At 50.7% G+C, this 15630-nt stretch overlaps 9 protein-coding genes across 9 annotated transcripts; 4 read left to right on the top strand and 5 right to left on the bottom strand.

The window, feature by feature from the left end:
* Nucleotides 1-13: 13 nt before the first annotated feature.
* On the bottom strand, nt 14-1019 carry N7517_005089 (uncharacterized protein; the record flags this gene model as incomplete). The annotated part of the gene is made up of 2 exons (XM_056722819.1): nt 14-763; nt 828-1019. The coding sequence occupies 2 exons, from the start codon at nt 1017-1019 to the stop codon at nt 14-16; spliced, it is 942 nt and encodes a 313-aa protein (XP_056579069.1).
* A 685-nt stretch (nt 1020-1704) lies between these two features.
* On the top strand, nt 1705-3299 carry N7517_005088 (dihydroorotate dehydrogenase 2; the record flags this gene model as incomplete). The annotated part of the gene is made up of 2 exons (XM_056722818.1): nt 1705-2175; nt 2229-3299. 2 exons carry the CDS (start codon nt 1705-1707, stop codon nt 3297-3299), a joined length of 1542 nt encoding a protein of 513 aa, XP_056579068.1.
* Nucleotides 3300-4034: 735 nt separating this feature from the next.
* On the bottom strand, nt 4035-4880 carry N7517_005087 (triose-phosphate isomerase; the record flags this gene model as incomplete). Its single annotated transcript, XM_056722817.1, has 1 exon — nt 4035-4880. The coding sequence occupies one exon, from the start codon at nt 4878-4880 to the stop codon at nt 4035-4037; it is 846 nt and encodes a 281-aa protein (XP_056579067.1).
* A 1600-nt stretch (nt 4881-6480) lies between these two features.
* N7517_005086 (RpiB/LacA/LacB family sugar-phosphate isomerase) lies at nt 6481-6963 on the top strand (the record flags this gene model as incomplete). The annotated part of the gene is made up of 1 exon (XM_056722816.1): nt 6481-6963. One exon carries the CDS (start codon nt 6481-6483, stop codon nt 6961-6963), a length of 483 nt encoding a protein of 160 aa, XP_056579066.1.
* A 555-nt stretch (nt 6964-7518) lies between these two features.
* N7517_005085 (putative U-box domain protein) lies at nt 7519-8551 on the top strand (the record flags this gene model as incomplete). The annotated part of the gene is made up of 3 exons (XM_056722815.1): nt 7519-7601; nt 7727-8264; nt 8318-8551. 3 exons carry the CDS (start codon nt 7519-7521, stop codon nt 8549-8551), a joined length of 855 nt encoding a protein of 284 aa, XP_056579065.1.
* A 265-nt stretch (nt 8552-8816) lies between these two features.
* On the top strand, nt 8817-9367 carry N7517_005084 (acyl-CoA-binding domain-containing protein; the record flags this gene model as incomplete). Its single annotated transcript, XM_056722814.1, has 2 exons — nt 8817-9140; nt 9248-9367. 2 exons carry the CDS (start codon nt 8817-8819, stop codon nt 9365-9367), a joined length of 444 nt encoding a protein of 147 aa, XP_056579064.1.
* A 299-nt stretch (nt 9368-9666) lies between these two features.
* On the bottom strand, nt 9667-11578 carry N7517_005083 (tyrosyl-DNA phosphodiesterase 1; the record flags this gene model as incomplete). The annotated part of the gene is made up of 4 exons (XM_056722813.1): nt 9667-10428; nt 10481-10877; nt 10944-11056; nt 11165-11578. The coding sequence occupies 4 exons, from the start codon at nt 11576-11578 to the stop codon at nt 9667-9669; spliced, it is 1686 nt and encodes a 561-aa protein (XP_056579063.1).
* Nucleotides 11579-11849: 271 nt separating this feature from the next.
* Nucleotides 11850-13050, bottom strand: N7517_005082 (putative tartrate dehydrogenase; the record flags this gene model as incomplete). Its single annotated transcript, XM_056722812.1, has 3 exons — nt 11850-12200; nt 12259-12749; nt 12801-13050. 3 exons carry the CDS (start codon nt 13048-13050, stop codon nt 11850-11852), a joined length of 1092 nt encoding a protein of 363 aa, XP_056579062.1.
* Nucleotides 13051-13421: 371 nt separating this feature from the next.
* N7517_005081 (CeGAL family transcription factor) lies at nt 13422-15557 on the bottom strand (the record flags this gene model as incomplete). The annotated part of the gene is made up of 1 exon (XM_056722811.1): nt 13422-15557. One exon carries the CDS (start codon nt 15555-15557, stop codon nt 13422-13424), a length of 2136 nt encoding a protein of 711 aa, XP_056579061.1.
* Between the last annotated feature and the right edge of the window lie 73 nt (nt 15558-15630).

Genomic DNA, 15630 nt, shown 5'->3' with positions numbered 1-15630 from the left:
TCAACTTAATTCCCTAAGAGTTCCTTGACTTCCCTAGGCCACCTATCCACCCTCGCCCGGAAACTCTTTCTGCAACAACCACTGCCAGGCAACTTACCATCAACCCTTCAAGGATCCCATCAGAATTAGCATCAAGCTCGGCGAGAACGTTCAAGGATCCTAGAATTTGTCGATCGGTTCTATTTTGCCACACCGCAAGAATATCATCTGGTTTACCCGCAGCAAAGAACTTCAGATTGCCGTTCCCATAAGTAGAACCAGAATCCTTCCCTTCGGCTTCAAGGAGAGACAATGCAGTCTTGGACCCTTTCCAGTAGAATGTTTTGACAGCCCCGCCATCAGCAATCTCAACACAGTAAGTCCTACCCATTCCCTTCCGAACAATGTCCACCGAGCAGTGCTTGACAAGGTTCGAGGAACTTCTCCCAGAGTCCGGAAGCTCATTTTGAAGAGCATTAGAACCTAATTGGCGAAAGATATCTACCGTCACGTGGAGACCGAGTAAACCCTCAAAGCCACGGTAGTGAATGTGCGCGCGGTGGTCTTGAGGCTCGGGAGATGGGTCTTTCCGGCTGCGTACGACATTGCCACCTGAGTATAGATCAAATGAAGCTGGCAAGTAAAGGCCTTGGCGATACCAAGGGATGCGCAAGGTGTGATATACTGGGCTTGGAGATTGAGAAAGTCCCCCAGAAGGGTGGACTTGAAGGCAAAAGCTCCAGGCATTTGTGCCGAGTGCTACCTGCGTAGATTGATGAGCTTTCTTTTGTGAATTTATGAAGGCTTATATGGACACAGCCATGCATCGATAAATGCTGCTAACATACATCTTTGAAGACGTTGAATGAACGGTAGGGCTCCTTTGCACGATTGAGCTGAGGCGCCGCTTCAGGGATAGTATTCGTGAAGTCTCCCTGCGAGGGTGAATGCTCCTGAGCAGGGGAATTGTCCTCCTCGTCAAAGCAGACATGATCAAATCCCACCGCTGAAGAGTTGGTTGTTCTTCCTTGCGTCCTCATCCTGGCTGGGTTTTCTGGCACGCGATTTTGTATTGAGATTAAACAATTACAGCAAGACTTGAGATGGGGTTTTGTTCAGATATAGGGCCAAACTGAAGAATTCGCAATATGTGGAAGGTAGAAGTCAAGTCAGTCATAGCTGGGCTTTGACACTGTTGCCAGATACGAGCTCGTGATCATCGAAGAGAAGATCGTCAGTCAATATATTTCGTTCATTCTGCATATAAAGCCTATACATTATTCGAGATATGAAGTTCAAATCTACCCCAAATTAGCCAGCAATCACCAACAATTACTCAAATCATAAACGAAGATAAAGTACATAAGTGAACATCCTGCGATGTACCTATACGTGAGGCCACCGCTCTAGATATTCTGCAGGACTTATTGCCACCGCCCGGATTGTGCAGCAAAGAACCCGAATCCGCCCTCGAGAACCGCAAGGGAACGTGCGAGAACCTCGGAACGTGCTCAATTGCAATTGTAAGTGATTTATCAGGTGCATAATGACCTGTTTGTACGGTCCCCATTGGCTATTCTACAATGCGAGTCGATTGGAACTTGACTAGCTCCCCGGCCCCAGTGACAATCCACTATCAATCGCAAGTACTAACCGCTATATAGGTTCGATCGGGCGTTGCCGTTGCTCCGCCGGCGAAGATAATTAGCTCCACACACATTCAAAATGGCGTGTAACTCCGCAACAATGGCCTGGAGAGCCAGCGTCCGGGCTCGCGCCCTTCCTACCTCCCGCTTGAGCCAGCGGCCATCGGCATTGCTACAGAAGGCCCAGCGCTACCCCGGTGCTTCGCGATATGCTTCAGACTCGGTTGCGCCCGCTGAGGCAGCCAAGGAAACAGTGAAGGATGCTACAAAGGAAGCCGCCAAGGAGATCCCTCGCAAAGCGGGCCGTGGGTCCAAGAAGGCCTTGTACGGTGCCTCATTGGCCTTGACCCTGCTGGTGGGCTATATCTACGGAACCGACACCAGAGCCAGCATCCACAGATACGGCATTGTGCCCTTGATCCGCCTCCTGTGGCCCGATGCGGAGGATGCGCACCACACCGGCGTGGAGAACCTGAAGATGCTCTACAAGTATGGTCTCCACCCGCGCGAGCGTGGCGACCCGGATAGTGATGGTGCCCTGGCAACTGAGGTAATGGCATTCCAAACTCGGCCTATAGCCAATCACTGACGATATCCGTCCAGGTCTTTGGGTACACACTTTCCAACCCCATCGGTATCTCCGCCGGTCTCGACAAGCACGCCGAGGTCCCCGATGCGCTGCTCGATATCGGTCCCGCCATCGTCGAGGTGGGCGGCACCACCCCTCTGCCCCAGGAAGGAAACCCTAAGCCTCGAGTGTTCCGACTGCCCTCGCAACACGCCATGATCAACCGTTACGGCCTCAACTCCAAGGGCGCCGACCACATGGCCAAAGTGCTGAAGCAGCGCGTAGCTGACTTCGCCTACGCCGCCGGATTTGGCCTAAACGAACAATCCGAGCAGCGCGTCTTGGACGGCGAAGCCGGCGTCCCGCCCGGAAGTCTGGTCCCGGGCAAGCTTCTCGCCGTGCAAGTTGCCAAGAACAAGCTCACACCGGACGGAGACATCGAAGCCATCAAGCGCGACTACGTCTACTGCGTGGACCGAGTGGCGCCGTACGCCGACATCCTCGTCGTGAACGTCTCTAGCCCTAACACCCCCGGCCTACGCGACCTCCAAGCCGCCGCACCTCTCACGGCAATCCTGACGGCGGTCGTCGCCTCCGCCAAGAACGTCGAGCGCAAGACCAAGCCCTACGTGATGGTCAAGGTTAGCCCGGATGAGGACTCCACCGAGCAGATCTCCGGCATCTGCGAGGCTGTCTGGAACTCCGGCGTCGACGGCGTCATCGTCGGCAACACCACCAACCGTCGCCCCGATCCCGTGCCCCAGGGCTTCGTCCTCCCCGCCGAAGAACAAAAGACCCTCAAGGAAACCGGCGGTTACTCCGGCCCCCAGCTGTTTGACCGCTCCGTTGCGCTCGTCGCCCGCTACCGCGCCCTGCTTGACCAGGGACCCCCATCTGCGACCGAATCGGACAAGTCTGTCGAGAAAGTGTCCGAGCTTCCTCGGAAGGTTATCTTCGCTTCGGGCGGTATCACTACCGGCAAGGAGGCGCGCGCGGCTCTCGATGCCGGCGCTTCCGTGGCTATGATGTACACCGGTATTGTCTACGGTGGTGTTGGTACTGTCACGCGGGTCAAGCAGGAGCTGCGTGAAGAGCTTAAGAAATAAGCGGTGTGAAGTATGATTTTATTTGTTTTTTTATTTATTTATTCTCGGTCTTTGATAGATCCTGTAAATAACATGGATATGAACATGAAAAGCAATATTCTTTATTCGTCTGCATGGTTTCTCGCCCGAGAAATTCAATCGGCACCGGGCAGAGATTGTATGCAATGGAACGACCGAGTAAGGCAATGCCGAGAATAAATAAAAAAAGGGGTATTGATAATGTATGGTCAGTTGGAATTGAGTGGATAATGTCCTCGAGGATGCCTTAAGCTATAGAGCTCGGATTACTCGATCAGTGCAAAACGGAGCTCCAAGAGTCCACAACCCCACATTAAGCACGGAAGTGGACCGGAAGAGCTTGACATCGAAGGCCTATGGCAAGCTAAAAAGCTTTAAAAGTCATCTGAGACACAAATCTCTGATCGGCCGCGTGACTTAAAGAACCCGGGGAAGTTGTGGGTTTCGGGTTCCCCCAGATAGGCTTCCCGAGAGAGGAAACTGGTTCAGCTTTCCACTTTTTCTGGTTTTTGATCCCATGAGGAGTTTTGTCTAGATGCGCCTGTTTGGTAGTTTTGGTTTTCTGTTTATGTACTTTTCCGTATAACCATGACGAGGAACCGTATACACAATACCGTAAACTGTATAATTGTAGATGTGTTAAGGTGTCAAGGTGTCAAGATGTCGAGTACCTGGGGTATGTGGCGTAGCCAGCATTAGTGAAGAAAACCACATACATCACGCGACAGCCAACGTCTCCTCCACCTCACGAACAACCTCACGCACGCCATCGATTTCATGCGCGAACCTGCCCAAAAACATCCCATCAACAGCGTGACCAAGGCCACCCTTCCCCCAAAGTCCAGGCCCCGCACTACCCCCATACAAAACACGAGCCGTACCCGGGCGGGCCCCAATAACAGCGCGGATACCCTGCACAACAGCAGCGACGTGATCCACACCCGCCGGCTTGGGCTGTCCAATCGCCCAAACAGGCTCGTAGGCAAAGATAACGGGCGCGTCGTCCGGAATAGCCGCCAACACTGCGCGCACCAACACCGCACACTCGGTGACAGCCTGGCCGACAGCCTGCGAGACGACGGGGCCGGGGGCAGTGACCTCGCCTACGCAAACGAGCGGGACCATATGCTGTGCGCAGGTTGCAGCTGCCTTGCGGGCTGTTTGGTCGTCTGATTCGTTGAAGATGGAGCGGCGCTCGGCGTGGCCTAGTTCGACGATTGTGCAGCCTAGGGCGCGGATTGAGGCGGGTGAGACTTCGCCTGTGTATGCGCCTTGGGGTTCCCAGAAGCAGTCTTGTGCGCCTAGGAGGAAGGGGGGTGTAGATTGGGCAGTGTCGGTGGTTAGGGTGGCTTCATATTCTTTGAGAATTTGGGCGCAGGGCCAGATGGTTAGGAAGTCTGGGATTAGAGCTAGGAGGAGTTTGTTGCGGTTTGCTGGGTGGACGATTTCGTTGGAGGGTTTGAGGAGTTCGCGGAGGTAGGTAAGGGTGCGCTCTGGGGTGAAGTACATCTTAAGGGAGATGAGGAGGAGCTTCTCCGGGAGAATTGGGTAATTGGATGCCATGGTGATGGTGATGGTGATGGTGATGGTGATGGTGATGGTGATGGTGATGTTGATGTTGATGTGGTGTTGGGAGGGTTGTCCAGGGGTGTGGAAGGAATGTGCTTAGCGTTCCCGTCTGACAGGGGAATCCTCGGAAAAGTTGCTTTGAACAGAATAGAAATTGGAAGCGAGGATAGTAATTCCAAGTAATTCCAGGTTTTTTTATTGACAATCTTGGAAAGTCAATATGTCAATGCGCTGCATTAGCGTCATTTCTGGGCCAGACTTTCCGATATCCCAGGTTAGTGCACAATTACTATGTATGGAGGGGGTATGAGAGGGGCAGACAATATATAGTGTACTATATACGTGATGTCGTGTACAGGGGTTATAGCCATTCGGAGTACTCAATGCCGAGTTGAATGTTGACATCGTGATAGGCCAAGCCAATGTAGTATCAAGACCCTGGACATAGTAGAGTGAAACCCTTATGATCTTGGCATTGTGCATTAGAATTGTGTAGTATATTCTAAAGTGTCTGCTATATCCTATATTGTACGTGTGTACTTGTATGATTAGGACATATATGATGTACTGAGTACAAAGTATAGCGTACAGTGCCGATCCAGACGAAAATCCGGAGTACATAGTACAATTGAGAGAACCAGTGGACTAACTTCCATACAGTGACCAACAACATTGGAGACGGTGGAGTTGGAAAGTGGATAAGACACACATCAATTATGGGGGTTAGCGTCGGGGGACAATAGCCGTACTTGTGCACTCCGACCTCTGGGAAAATCAAGTTATGTGACTATACGTAGAGGCAACTCACGTGTGGATATTCAATATCCTGTATTGTCTACATTCAGGGTTTGGAATTGAACTCCCAGGTTATGAGGTCAATTTCGATAATTTCGATAATTCAATAATCCCCCTCTTCCCGTCCGGGTGGGATACGGCTGGGGCCATATGTATTCCTGGACATACCAAGTGCCCAGGCCTTAGCCACCAAAATCATGGCGTCCGGGAAAAGATGACAAGACACCAAGATACCAAGACATCAACCCCCCCCCCCCCCCCCCCCAGTCCCTTGGCTTCGAGGCACCAGAATTTAAGAGGGAAGCTGAACCGACAAGTCTGTGCAAAAAGCCACAGCCGTACCTTGTAAACTGGGTTTACCACTGACATCGATGGCTGGCAGCAAGTGAAGTCCGGGGGGGCGTCCAAGCCAGCGCCAGCGAGGTTTAATAAAACATCCCGTGTAATACGAGGTAAGATGCATGTATGGGCCAAAACAAGGCTCCTAAAGTATCCGAGCTCGGTTTAACCTCGTTTCAGTGCTGACCACTCATAGCCCGTCGTTGGGGTGCTATGATGCTGGGGCGGGCCACCCCGGACACTTGAAATACGACAATATCAAAGGTAATTCTCTCAGTGGAGAACGGGTGTAGATGATTGCATCAAATGCAAGGATTGGCTGGACCTTGGGGATGTACGAGAGAGGGGGAAAAAAAGTTATAAAGACCCCCTTTGTGTACTCCCAAAGCAGGATTTCTTTTCTGTATAACAATTCCTCTATCTGTTTCATTCAAATACTATTTGTACATTCTTCTACATCATGTCTACTACTCCTTTCCGCATTGTCATGGCCTGTGACGAGGCCGGTGTCCCTTACAAGGATGCCATCAAGGCCACTCTCGAGAAGAGCCCTCTTGTCGCCGAAATCATTGATGTCGGTGTCAACTCCTCCTCTGATAAGACCGCCTATCCTCACCCCGCCGTCGAGGGTGCCAAGCTCATCATGGATGGCAAGGCTGACCGTGGCCTTTTCATCTGTGGCACTGGTCTCGGTGTTGCCATTGCCGCGAACAAGGTGCCCGGCATCCGGGCTGTCACTGCCCACGACCCCTTCTCCGTTGAGCGCTCCATCCTGAGCAACGACGCCCAAGTCCTCTGCATGGGTCAACGTGTTATCGGTGTCGAATTGGCCAAGAAGCTCGCTACTGACTGGCTCAACTACCGCTTCGACCCCAAGTCTGCCTCTGCTGCCAAGGTCCAGGCTATCACCGATTACGAGACCCAGTTCCGCACTGCTGCTTAGACTGGCATCCTTCTACGCCTCGATACACTTGTGTCTTGGGAACCTTTCTGGTCTTGTCGCCCACCCCACCAACCTCGCCAATCTTGTGAAAGAGTAGTCAAGTCCATTGACTTGGCACGATTGTTATGTCTTTCTTAGTTCTCACAGCGCATGATACCACGACCCAAATGTTACTTCCGCTTTCTAGATTGGAAGATCACATAGATATGTATATAGTGAATGAAAAAACTATAGTCAAGTTCAGTAATGTGCCAGAGAGTAAGAGTAGATTGTCAGTAAATTCCATCCAGAGCTGTGCCAATTGAGCTGACTCAGACCTTCTGCGGGGATCTATGAGTTTCCAAAGTTCCATTGCAATTGTCTGCGATTTGGATGAACTCACAAAAGATACAAAGATTCCTAGAGATACACATTGATCAAAAGTCCTTAAATACCCATCAGCTTCTCACAAGTACATATCCACTCCTATCACTCTTAAGGTCTATATGGTGGACCGCCCCACATTGGGGGAACAGATCAACACGAGAAGCCCCAGGCCTTCCTCACACATAGACCATGGCGCAAGAACTCAAAGCCAAGGGCAACGAGCTTTTCAAAGCTGGAGACTATACCGGTGCTGAAGACTTCTTCTCCCAAGCGTAAGTTATCATATCCGACCCCTCCGACGCTTCCGTTCTCCCCAACCCCTCACCTACCTCAACCCCGAAACCGAAGTCGCAAACCCGTTGAAATACCCCGAAACTAACAAAACCCCCTTGCATAGAATCCAAAAGAACCCCCACGATGCAACCTTCTTCACAAACCGCGCGATCACACGGATCAAACTTGCTAAATGGGCCGACGTCGAACATGACGCTCGCGCCGCGATCGAAATCTACGGTCTCAAGAACCCAGTCGCCCTAAAGAGCCATTACTACCTTGCACAGGCCCTCCTAGGCCTCCAGCGCCCACAAGAAGCGCACGACGTCGCGTCCGACGCATACCAACAGAGTCTAGCAGGAAAGAATGCCCAGACGGAGAACCTGTCGCGGATAGTCCTGCGCGCGAAGCAGCAGATCTGGGCTGCGCGGGAGACTTCCCGTGTCCGCGAGCTGAATGAGACGCTGGGTTCTGTGGAAGCGCTCGTTGAGGCTGATGTGACGCGTGCGGTGGCGGAGTTGCAGGGTCGTTTGGAGCGTGGGGAGATTGGGGAGATTGGGTTTGGAGAGGATCAGAAGGCGTTGCGCGAGGATGCGGAGACTAAGGTTCGGAATTTGAGAGAGGCATTTCGAGTTGCTTCCAAGGGAGATATACAAGAAAGGGTATGTTTTGATACTTGGGTTTTGGAGGGAGGTTTGTTGACGTTTGGTTTTAGGTTGTTCCTGACTATCTCATTGATGGGATCACATTTGAGATCATGCATGATCCGGTTATTACACCGTCCGGGGTTAGTTTCGATCGTTTGGGCATCACTAAGTATGTTGAGAAATCGGGCGTCGATCCTTTGACTCGGGCTCCTATTAGTGTTCATGACCTTCGGAGCAATTATGCTCTCAAGGCTGCTTGTGAGGAATTCCTTACAAACAATGGATGGGCGGTAGATTGGTGATCTCTTTGGATTTGTATATTGCCCTCTTTTTCTGGTGCATTAGCGAGTTTCCATATGCATCTGGCGTTTAATAATGAAGTCAGTTTAAGTAAATATAAGCCAAAGCCTCTACTAGCATAACGTACCATACAATGGCCTGACTTGAAACCAACTGGCGAGTGTGTCAGCTACCCCCACTCGTGGACCCCGCCCTCAACCATCAACATTCTCAACATCCTTTGTTCCTGAATTTTACCTCTTCTCTATACTCTACAAAACATACAAAATGTCCGACATTACCCCCTTTATTACCGTCCTGGAGGCTGCCCAGAAGAAAGAAAAGTTCACCCCCGAGGTCCAAGAAGCTGCCGCCGGTATCGACATTGCCGCCCTTAAGGACATCTTCGAGAAGGTCGCCGAGCAGGGCGAGTTCGAGAAGCTCGATGATGCCACCGAGGCCGAGACCCTCCGCAAGGCCTTCGAGTTCGCTGCTAAGGCTGTTATGATGTTGAAGACTTCCCCGGGTCTCTTGGAGAAGAAGGACCTTTACATCTACTTCAAGGTTGGCAGGGGTGACGTTATGGAGAAGCCCGGCATGTTCGATATCCAGGTATGTCCAATTTCAAATTAATTGCGAGCTCGGGAAAACCCTGGACTATAGCACATTCCCTTTGAACAGGGCCGGCAGCTAACAGTGTTTTCTTTGCAACCTTACAGAAGAAGCAGCTCTACGGCGCCTGGGAGAAGGTCAAGGACTACAGCCCCGCCAAGGCTCACCAGCTCTACATCAACTGCGTCAACACCTTCATTACCAAGTACGGCACCCGCGACCAATAGATGATACAATTGGGAGGATTGGTCTGGGAGAATGACCCGCGATCTATCGAAAGATATATTGCCGGGTGAGATTTTGGAAAGACGGTTATCTAAATGAGAAGGGATAATCGTATTATCTCAAAACGCTCAGGACGAATACAAAGAATACAAATGCATGCTACTTTCCATGACCCAGTACTCGCGTACCTTGCAATTCGTGTACTACATATGTGTATGACCAGATAACCATGCGACTCACACCTGTGAACGGCTACGACAAACACTAGGTGTAGCTAAGACTAAATGCAAAGACAGCAGATTCAAACAATCCAGCTCTGCCCCTGCCAGTCCGGCAGAGGATGCGAAGCAGTCGCACACCACGGCTCATCGCCCGCACCATACGGCGTCAACGGAAGATCGTAGGGCATCCGGAACCCGACGACCACAGAAGCCGTATCGGTCCCCTCAGACACAGCAGGACGATCCCGCCTAAAGCAAGGAACCATCAGCGCGTCTGGCGCAGAGGATTCCCTTTCCGCTTGAGATTCAGAGGCAGGTGCAGATGCAGCATCCCCACTACCCCTATCTCGGAAAAGCTCCGGCCAAACAACAACACCAATCTCCCAGCTACAAATGCGCACCTCGCCACTCGCATTCGTCGCTGCACCCCACGCCTGCGTGGACAGATTCGCCGACGACACCATCGCCCAGTCGATAGTCTTCATGTCTGAGTCCGCGAAGCGGATGTAAGTCTTGACGTGTGGTGCTGCACGGGCGCGGCCTGCTTCGCGTCTTGGGGGATCGTCTTCGGATAAGTCGATGCATTGGTCTGGGGGGATGGAGTCGCCTGCCCATTGGCAGAGATACGGACGCATGTATTGGAGTTGTTTCTGTTGAGCTGCGCTTTGGGTTTTCATGTGAATTGAGCCGCCGGAGTTGTAGCCGTTTAAGGAGCGGCGGATCTCGTCTGGGGTTGGGAAGATTATTGAGTAGGTTGTTGGCTGTGGGGTTGGGGTGAGGGCTTTGAAGAAGACGTCTTTGAGCCATTTGTTTGTTTGGCCGAGGGTTGCTACTGAAGAGATCTAGAGTTTGTTAAGGTTTGTCACAGTGTGATGGTTGCTTGGAGATACGTACCTGGATTACTATGTGTGGTTTCTTGCTTGGAGTTTTCTGCTGGATGGGTATTTGGCTCATCAAGTCTTTTAGAGCAAGCCAGCCCCATAGTGTGTCCTCTTCGGAGCTGGAATCACTGGCTTGTCTTTTAGATGGGACACTAGCAATGAGGGCAGCGCGGATAGAGCTGAAGTCATAGCTGTCCAATTGCTGGACTAGCGAGCCTGTCTTTTTAGGTCCATACGCTTTCAGATAAGTGAGGAAATCCCTTTTAAATCGCGCGCCTGAGCCGACTTTTGCGTCTGTCTGACATTCTGCTGAGCCTGCCTTCTGCAGAGGAAGCAGCGGAGAGCGCCAGGCGGCTTGTGTCATATTGGTCCAATCCATAGGAATCATGTTTGCTGTGTGAATAATGACCCTGTGTAGTTATTTAGTCAGACCTATATCGGGATATAGCAACCAATGATCTCGGGAATAACCTTACTGGGCTAGGTCATCATGCCGAAGAAGAATCATCATCTTGGAATGATGTGTCCCGAAAGGCTCCGGCATATAGGCGACAATAGGCTCAACATTAGGATACCGCGAAGATGTTTCCTAGTAGCAGATTAGTCTTATGCCACTTCAATCACTCAACCAGTGATAAGATGTAATCAAATAGGCGAAGTCAACCCGATTGAAACAAGTCTCACCAATGCAACTTACCTCAATTCGAATCCGATTCGAATCCTCTCTCCGCCATGAACCATGCACAACCTTGACTTTCACCAGAGCCCGGACATCCTCGTCGAACTGTGCCATGAGGAAATCTACATCGAACAGGAAATTAAACTGCCAGCATTCGCGGATCATGGGATCGCCGAGAATGTCGCGTAGTCGGATGGTGTCGACATTGTTACCATTGGGTAAATCGCGAATATGGGTAAGTGATACTGGCGAATTGATGCAGGCAGGGCAAGGAGTGCCTCCAGGGCTATTAGTCGATTCACCACCACTCAGTCGGGGACAGCCTCGTGGCAAAGGTGGACTAATGGCTCTGCTTAAAGACGTCAAGGGTGTAGTTGCCGAGTCATTATCGGAATCTGAGGATATTCTGACTCTTTTTGAGGGGCGCTCCATGTAAATTTTTCTATGAGGGTGGTTGAGTTGATGGAGGTTGAAAAGGCGGTCGAGATGGGCGATCATGAGAGATGAGCACGAGTATTGAAAGGCTTCAACTGTTTACATCAAATGTTATACCACACTTTTTTGTTACATCTAATATCTGCATTTTCCATCATTTTCACAATTCCAGCTGCTTTTCAGTCTCAAAGTATTGACCACTAATTTTTATTCAATTTATACAATTTCATTGCTCATCCTCATACAGAATTCCCAGCTCTAACACAACTTAATTGCTAACCGCAAGCTTCTTTATCTCCTCCACAACCGCATCAGTAACCTGCTTCGTCGTGGCATTACCACCCAAGTCACGGGTAAGAACTCCCTGCTCACAGACATTCTCGACACAAACCAACAGCTGCTTGGAAGCCTCCTCCTCGCCGAGCCAAGCAAGCATCTCCGCGGCCGTCCAAAATGTAGCCACGGGATTGGAAATACCCATACCCGTGATATCGAAAGCGGAGCCGTGAATGGGCTCGAACATACTAGGATACTCCCGCGTAGGGTCGAGGTTAGAGGTAGGCGCGATACCAATAGATCCAGCCAGAGAGGCAGCAAGATCAGAGAGAATATCAGCGTGCTAGTTGATCGTCAGTCCAAGACCTAGTTATACATCATTTCTTATTTCGACAACTCACCAAATTGGTTGCAACAATGGTATCCAGACTCTCGGGCTTCAGAACCATGCGAGTAGTCATAGCATCAACAAGCATCTTGTCCACAGTAACGTCGGGGAAATCAACAGCAACAAGCTTCGCCACTTCATCCCAGAGAACCATACCGTTGCGCTGCGCATTACTCTTAGTAACCACAGTCAACAGCTTGCGCGGCCGCTTTTGCGCAGTCTCAAAGGCAAACCGCATAATTCTCTCCACACCATGACGGGAGAAGATAGAAACCTCAGTCGCAACCTCCCATGGCTTTCCGGCGTGGGAGCGACCACCCTGGCCCGCATACTCTCCCTCGCTGTTCTCACGGATGATCACCCAGTCAAGGTCGTTGGGCCCGCACTTGCGCAACGGGGACTCAGTGCCGCGGAACACCCGTGTTGGGCGCACGTTCGCGTATTGCTGGAACGGCTGGCAGATGGCGAGTCTCAGACCCCATAGGGAAATGTGATCGGGGACGTCTTCTCGCGTGTTAGTATTCCGTCTTCAAGACATTGTTTACGTCTGCTTACCAGGAGCGCCAACGGCGCCGAAGAAAATCGCGTCGTGCTTCTTGAGCTCCTCGAGTCCACCGTCGGGGATGTATTTGCCGGTCTTCTTGTAGGTCTCGGAGCTCCAATCATAGTTCTTGAACTCCAACTTGAAGGTCTTGAGGGTATCGGTCAAGGCATTCAGAGCTGTGATACCAGCACTGATTACCTCTGGGCCAATTCCATCGGCTGGGATGGATGCGATACTGTAGGTCTTTTGGCTAGCAGACATGATGATGCTGTGGTAAAGTTCTTGTTGGGGGTGATTGAGGGAAGTTGACAGAGGACAAACTCAGCGCGTACGAGAGCCTTTAAAAAGAAATCAGGTCCAAATTCTCAAGTTTCAGTCTCCACATGCAATCTTCCCATAGACCTATCGCATAGCCCCTCATCGCGAGCCTATTCGACTATAATTGTCGCGGGGTGCAGACGGAGATTCAAATGCCCGGGTTGGGCTATACGCAAGGCCCCACTCGGAGAAAGACATGTCCGCGTGGCGAACAACCCTGATTTGTACCAGTGAGCTGAATTAGAAGCGTTGGGGACATTTTTGGTGTAGAAGTTGACTATTACAAATGATTCATATAAATTATGTATCGGAAATCACAAAAAGTTATTGTGAATCATCCATGGGCCATCAGCCACGCTCCATAAATCGTTCATGAGCATAGATGATGAAAATGGCAAAGAGTCTTGACCAGCAAAACTCGGATTAAAAGTAGGGTTTCCGTCAGCCATGTTGCCGAAAATTAGACCAGCTGAAGACTGTCCATTGAGATAGTTCTCAGCAGGATCTAGCGCTTCGGCAAAGTTACCGATATTATCAGACGGTGAAAAAACGGCAGGGTCGTAGTTTTCGGATGGCCCAAGGCCTTGGGCAGGGGAGCGAATTGATGATTGAAACGGATGAATTCCGGTAGAGACTGAACGGCCTTGGTATCCATTTGACGCTAAAGTTTGAGGTCGAATGGGTGTGAGACCTGTACCGTCAATCTCATTATTTCCATCCTGGACCGGCAGCATTCGTGATATCCGTTTATTCATGGATGGTGTAGCTTGGGCATGGGGTTGAGTCAATCTCCCTGTGCCGTTCAATGTGGCAGTAGCCTTGCCTTGTTGGCCACTAGGTGCCTGTGTCTCGAAAGCAGACTCCATGCCTTTGATCGCCTCGATGCAAGTCTCTGGCCAGCTGCTACCGCGCAATGATAGGTTTTCCAAAATGGTAATCCCCATTCTCGCATATTTGAGAGCAGTCGGTGTGGAGAATTCCTCTTCCCACGCAGCATACATCAGAATCAGACAGGCCATCCAAGTTGACCATGTAAAGCCTGGCCAGGAGAGCGGAGATTTCGGCTCAGAAGACATGTGCTTTTTGAGAGCCGCAAGTATAGATCGAGAGGATCCAATACAAGTCTGCAAGGCATTCTTGTAGTCTGCACTGGGCTTCTCGGAGGCTAAAAGAGGTCGGTTGAGCGAGATGATAGCTTCGTGTCTCAGGATCATCAGGAGTAGCCGGTGATATGGCTGCAAGATCGGCTCTTGCTCTAGACCAGGTTCTTCCGGCTCACCAATGGGGTTTACATCGTCATAAACTTCATTCCACCATTGCGCTAGTTCTCCAGTAACATGAGCCGCTTCAACCTGGCTAGCGTGACTGTGGAGAATGGACTTATTACGAAGTTCAACAATCAAACCTCGAATCCGTGCAAATTTCGCAAGGTGGCACAGCAAGTGCAATCTGCGATCTTCAGAGCATTTGGCAGTTGTTGAAGAATGTCTCTCGGCACCGGGGTAGCACACATCGATATCGTCATCTCGAATAGAGAGCGGAATGCCAAGGGCTTGAGAAAGATATCTTTCGAGGGTATAAATCGACCAGAATAGTCGACAACGGATATCGGCTTCTTCGCTGCTAAAGCAAGAAAATCGTCTTGGGCAACGATGCAACCCGAGGTGGAATGCAGTGCGGGTGATGACACCCCCTACCCGCGAGGCGGCATTCAGGCGCAAAAGAGACGTGAGTGCAAGTTGAGCAGTAAATGCAGCTTGTAGCAGTGGCAAGCTAGTTGGCTGTTCAAGGAGACTTTGTACATCTTGCATCACATGCTGAATGGATCGAAAGACCAAGGCTGAAGGAACGGGACTGAGCTTCGACCCAGACGTTTTCTGTCGATTATCACCGAGAGAAATAGACACAATGGAGCGGAGGATCATCAGTTCTAGTCGGTTGACCGATTCCGTCCCTTTTTGGCTGACTGTCTCTATGGTTTTCAAGACTGTCGGGGCGTGGAGGCATGGGAATATTGGATGCCAATTCTCGAAATAGCTGCGTGTCCACTTAACAAGATCGTCGAAAGCAAACGAGGTACTTGGTGCATAATTTAACTCCTCCCTTGCCCACAGCTCATCCGAGCTTTGAATGCTTCCTGAATTTTGCTGTAGCCGATCGTCTTCCCCTGGCACCGATGTTCTGTCACGGGCTCGTGATTGGTCCAAGTCTGCTGAACGACGTGCGAAGGCATGGTAAACATGACGGATAAAATGAATTCCACTTGAACTTCCAAGGAATGTCGCAGTTCCGTCATTCTGAGACTCTCTCATAAATCCAATCTCGCGAGGCGAGGGTCCTGAGGTACCCATGGTGGAGGTGCGTTTGCGCCTCTTGGTTGCACGAGAAGAATATGGCCATTCGGACTCATTTTCCTCGAAGCACATGCTGGCAGGTGAAGCTGAAGCCATTATCACTGTTATTTATGTATCACATTTTTTGACATTGAGATATTCAGAGTCAAGTTCCACTTGGAAGAAATCC

This window comes from Penicillium concentricum (genome assembly GCF_028827145.1).
Source record: "Penicillium concentricum strain IBT 3081 chromosome Unknown utg000002l_segment0_segment0, whole genome shotgun sequence".
Classification (NCBI taxonomy): Eukaryota; Fungi; Ascomycota; class Eurotiomycetes; order Eurotiales; family Aspergillaceae; genus Penicillium; species Penicillium concentricum.
Note: the sequence above shows the minus strand (reverse complement) of the source record. Positions and strands in the feature narration are given on the sequence as shown.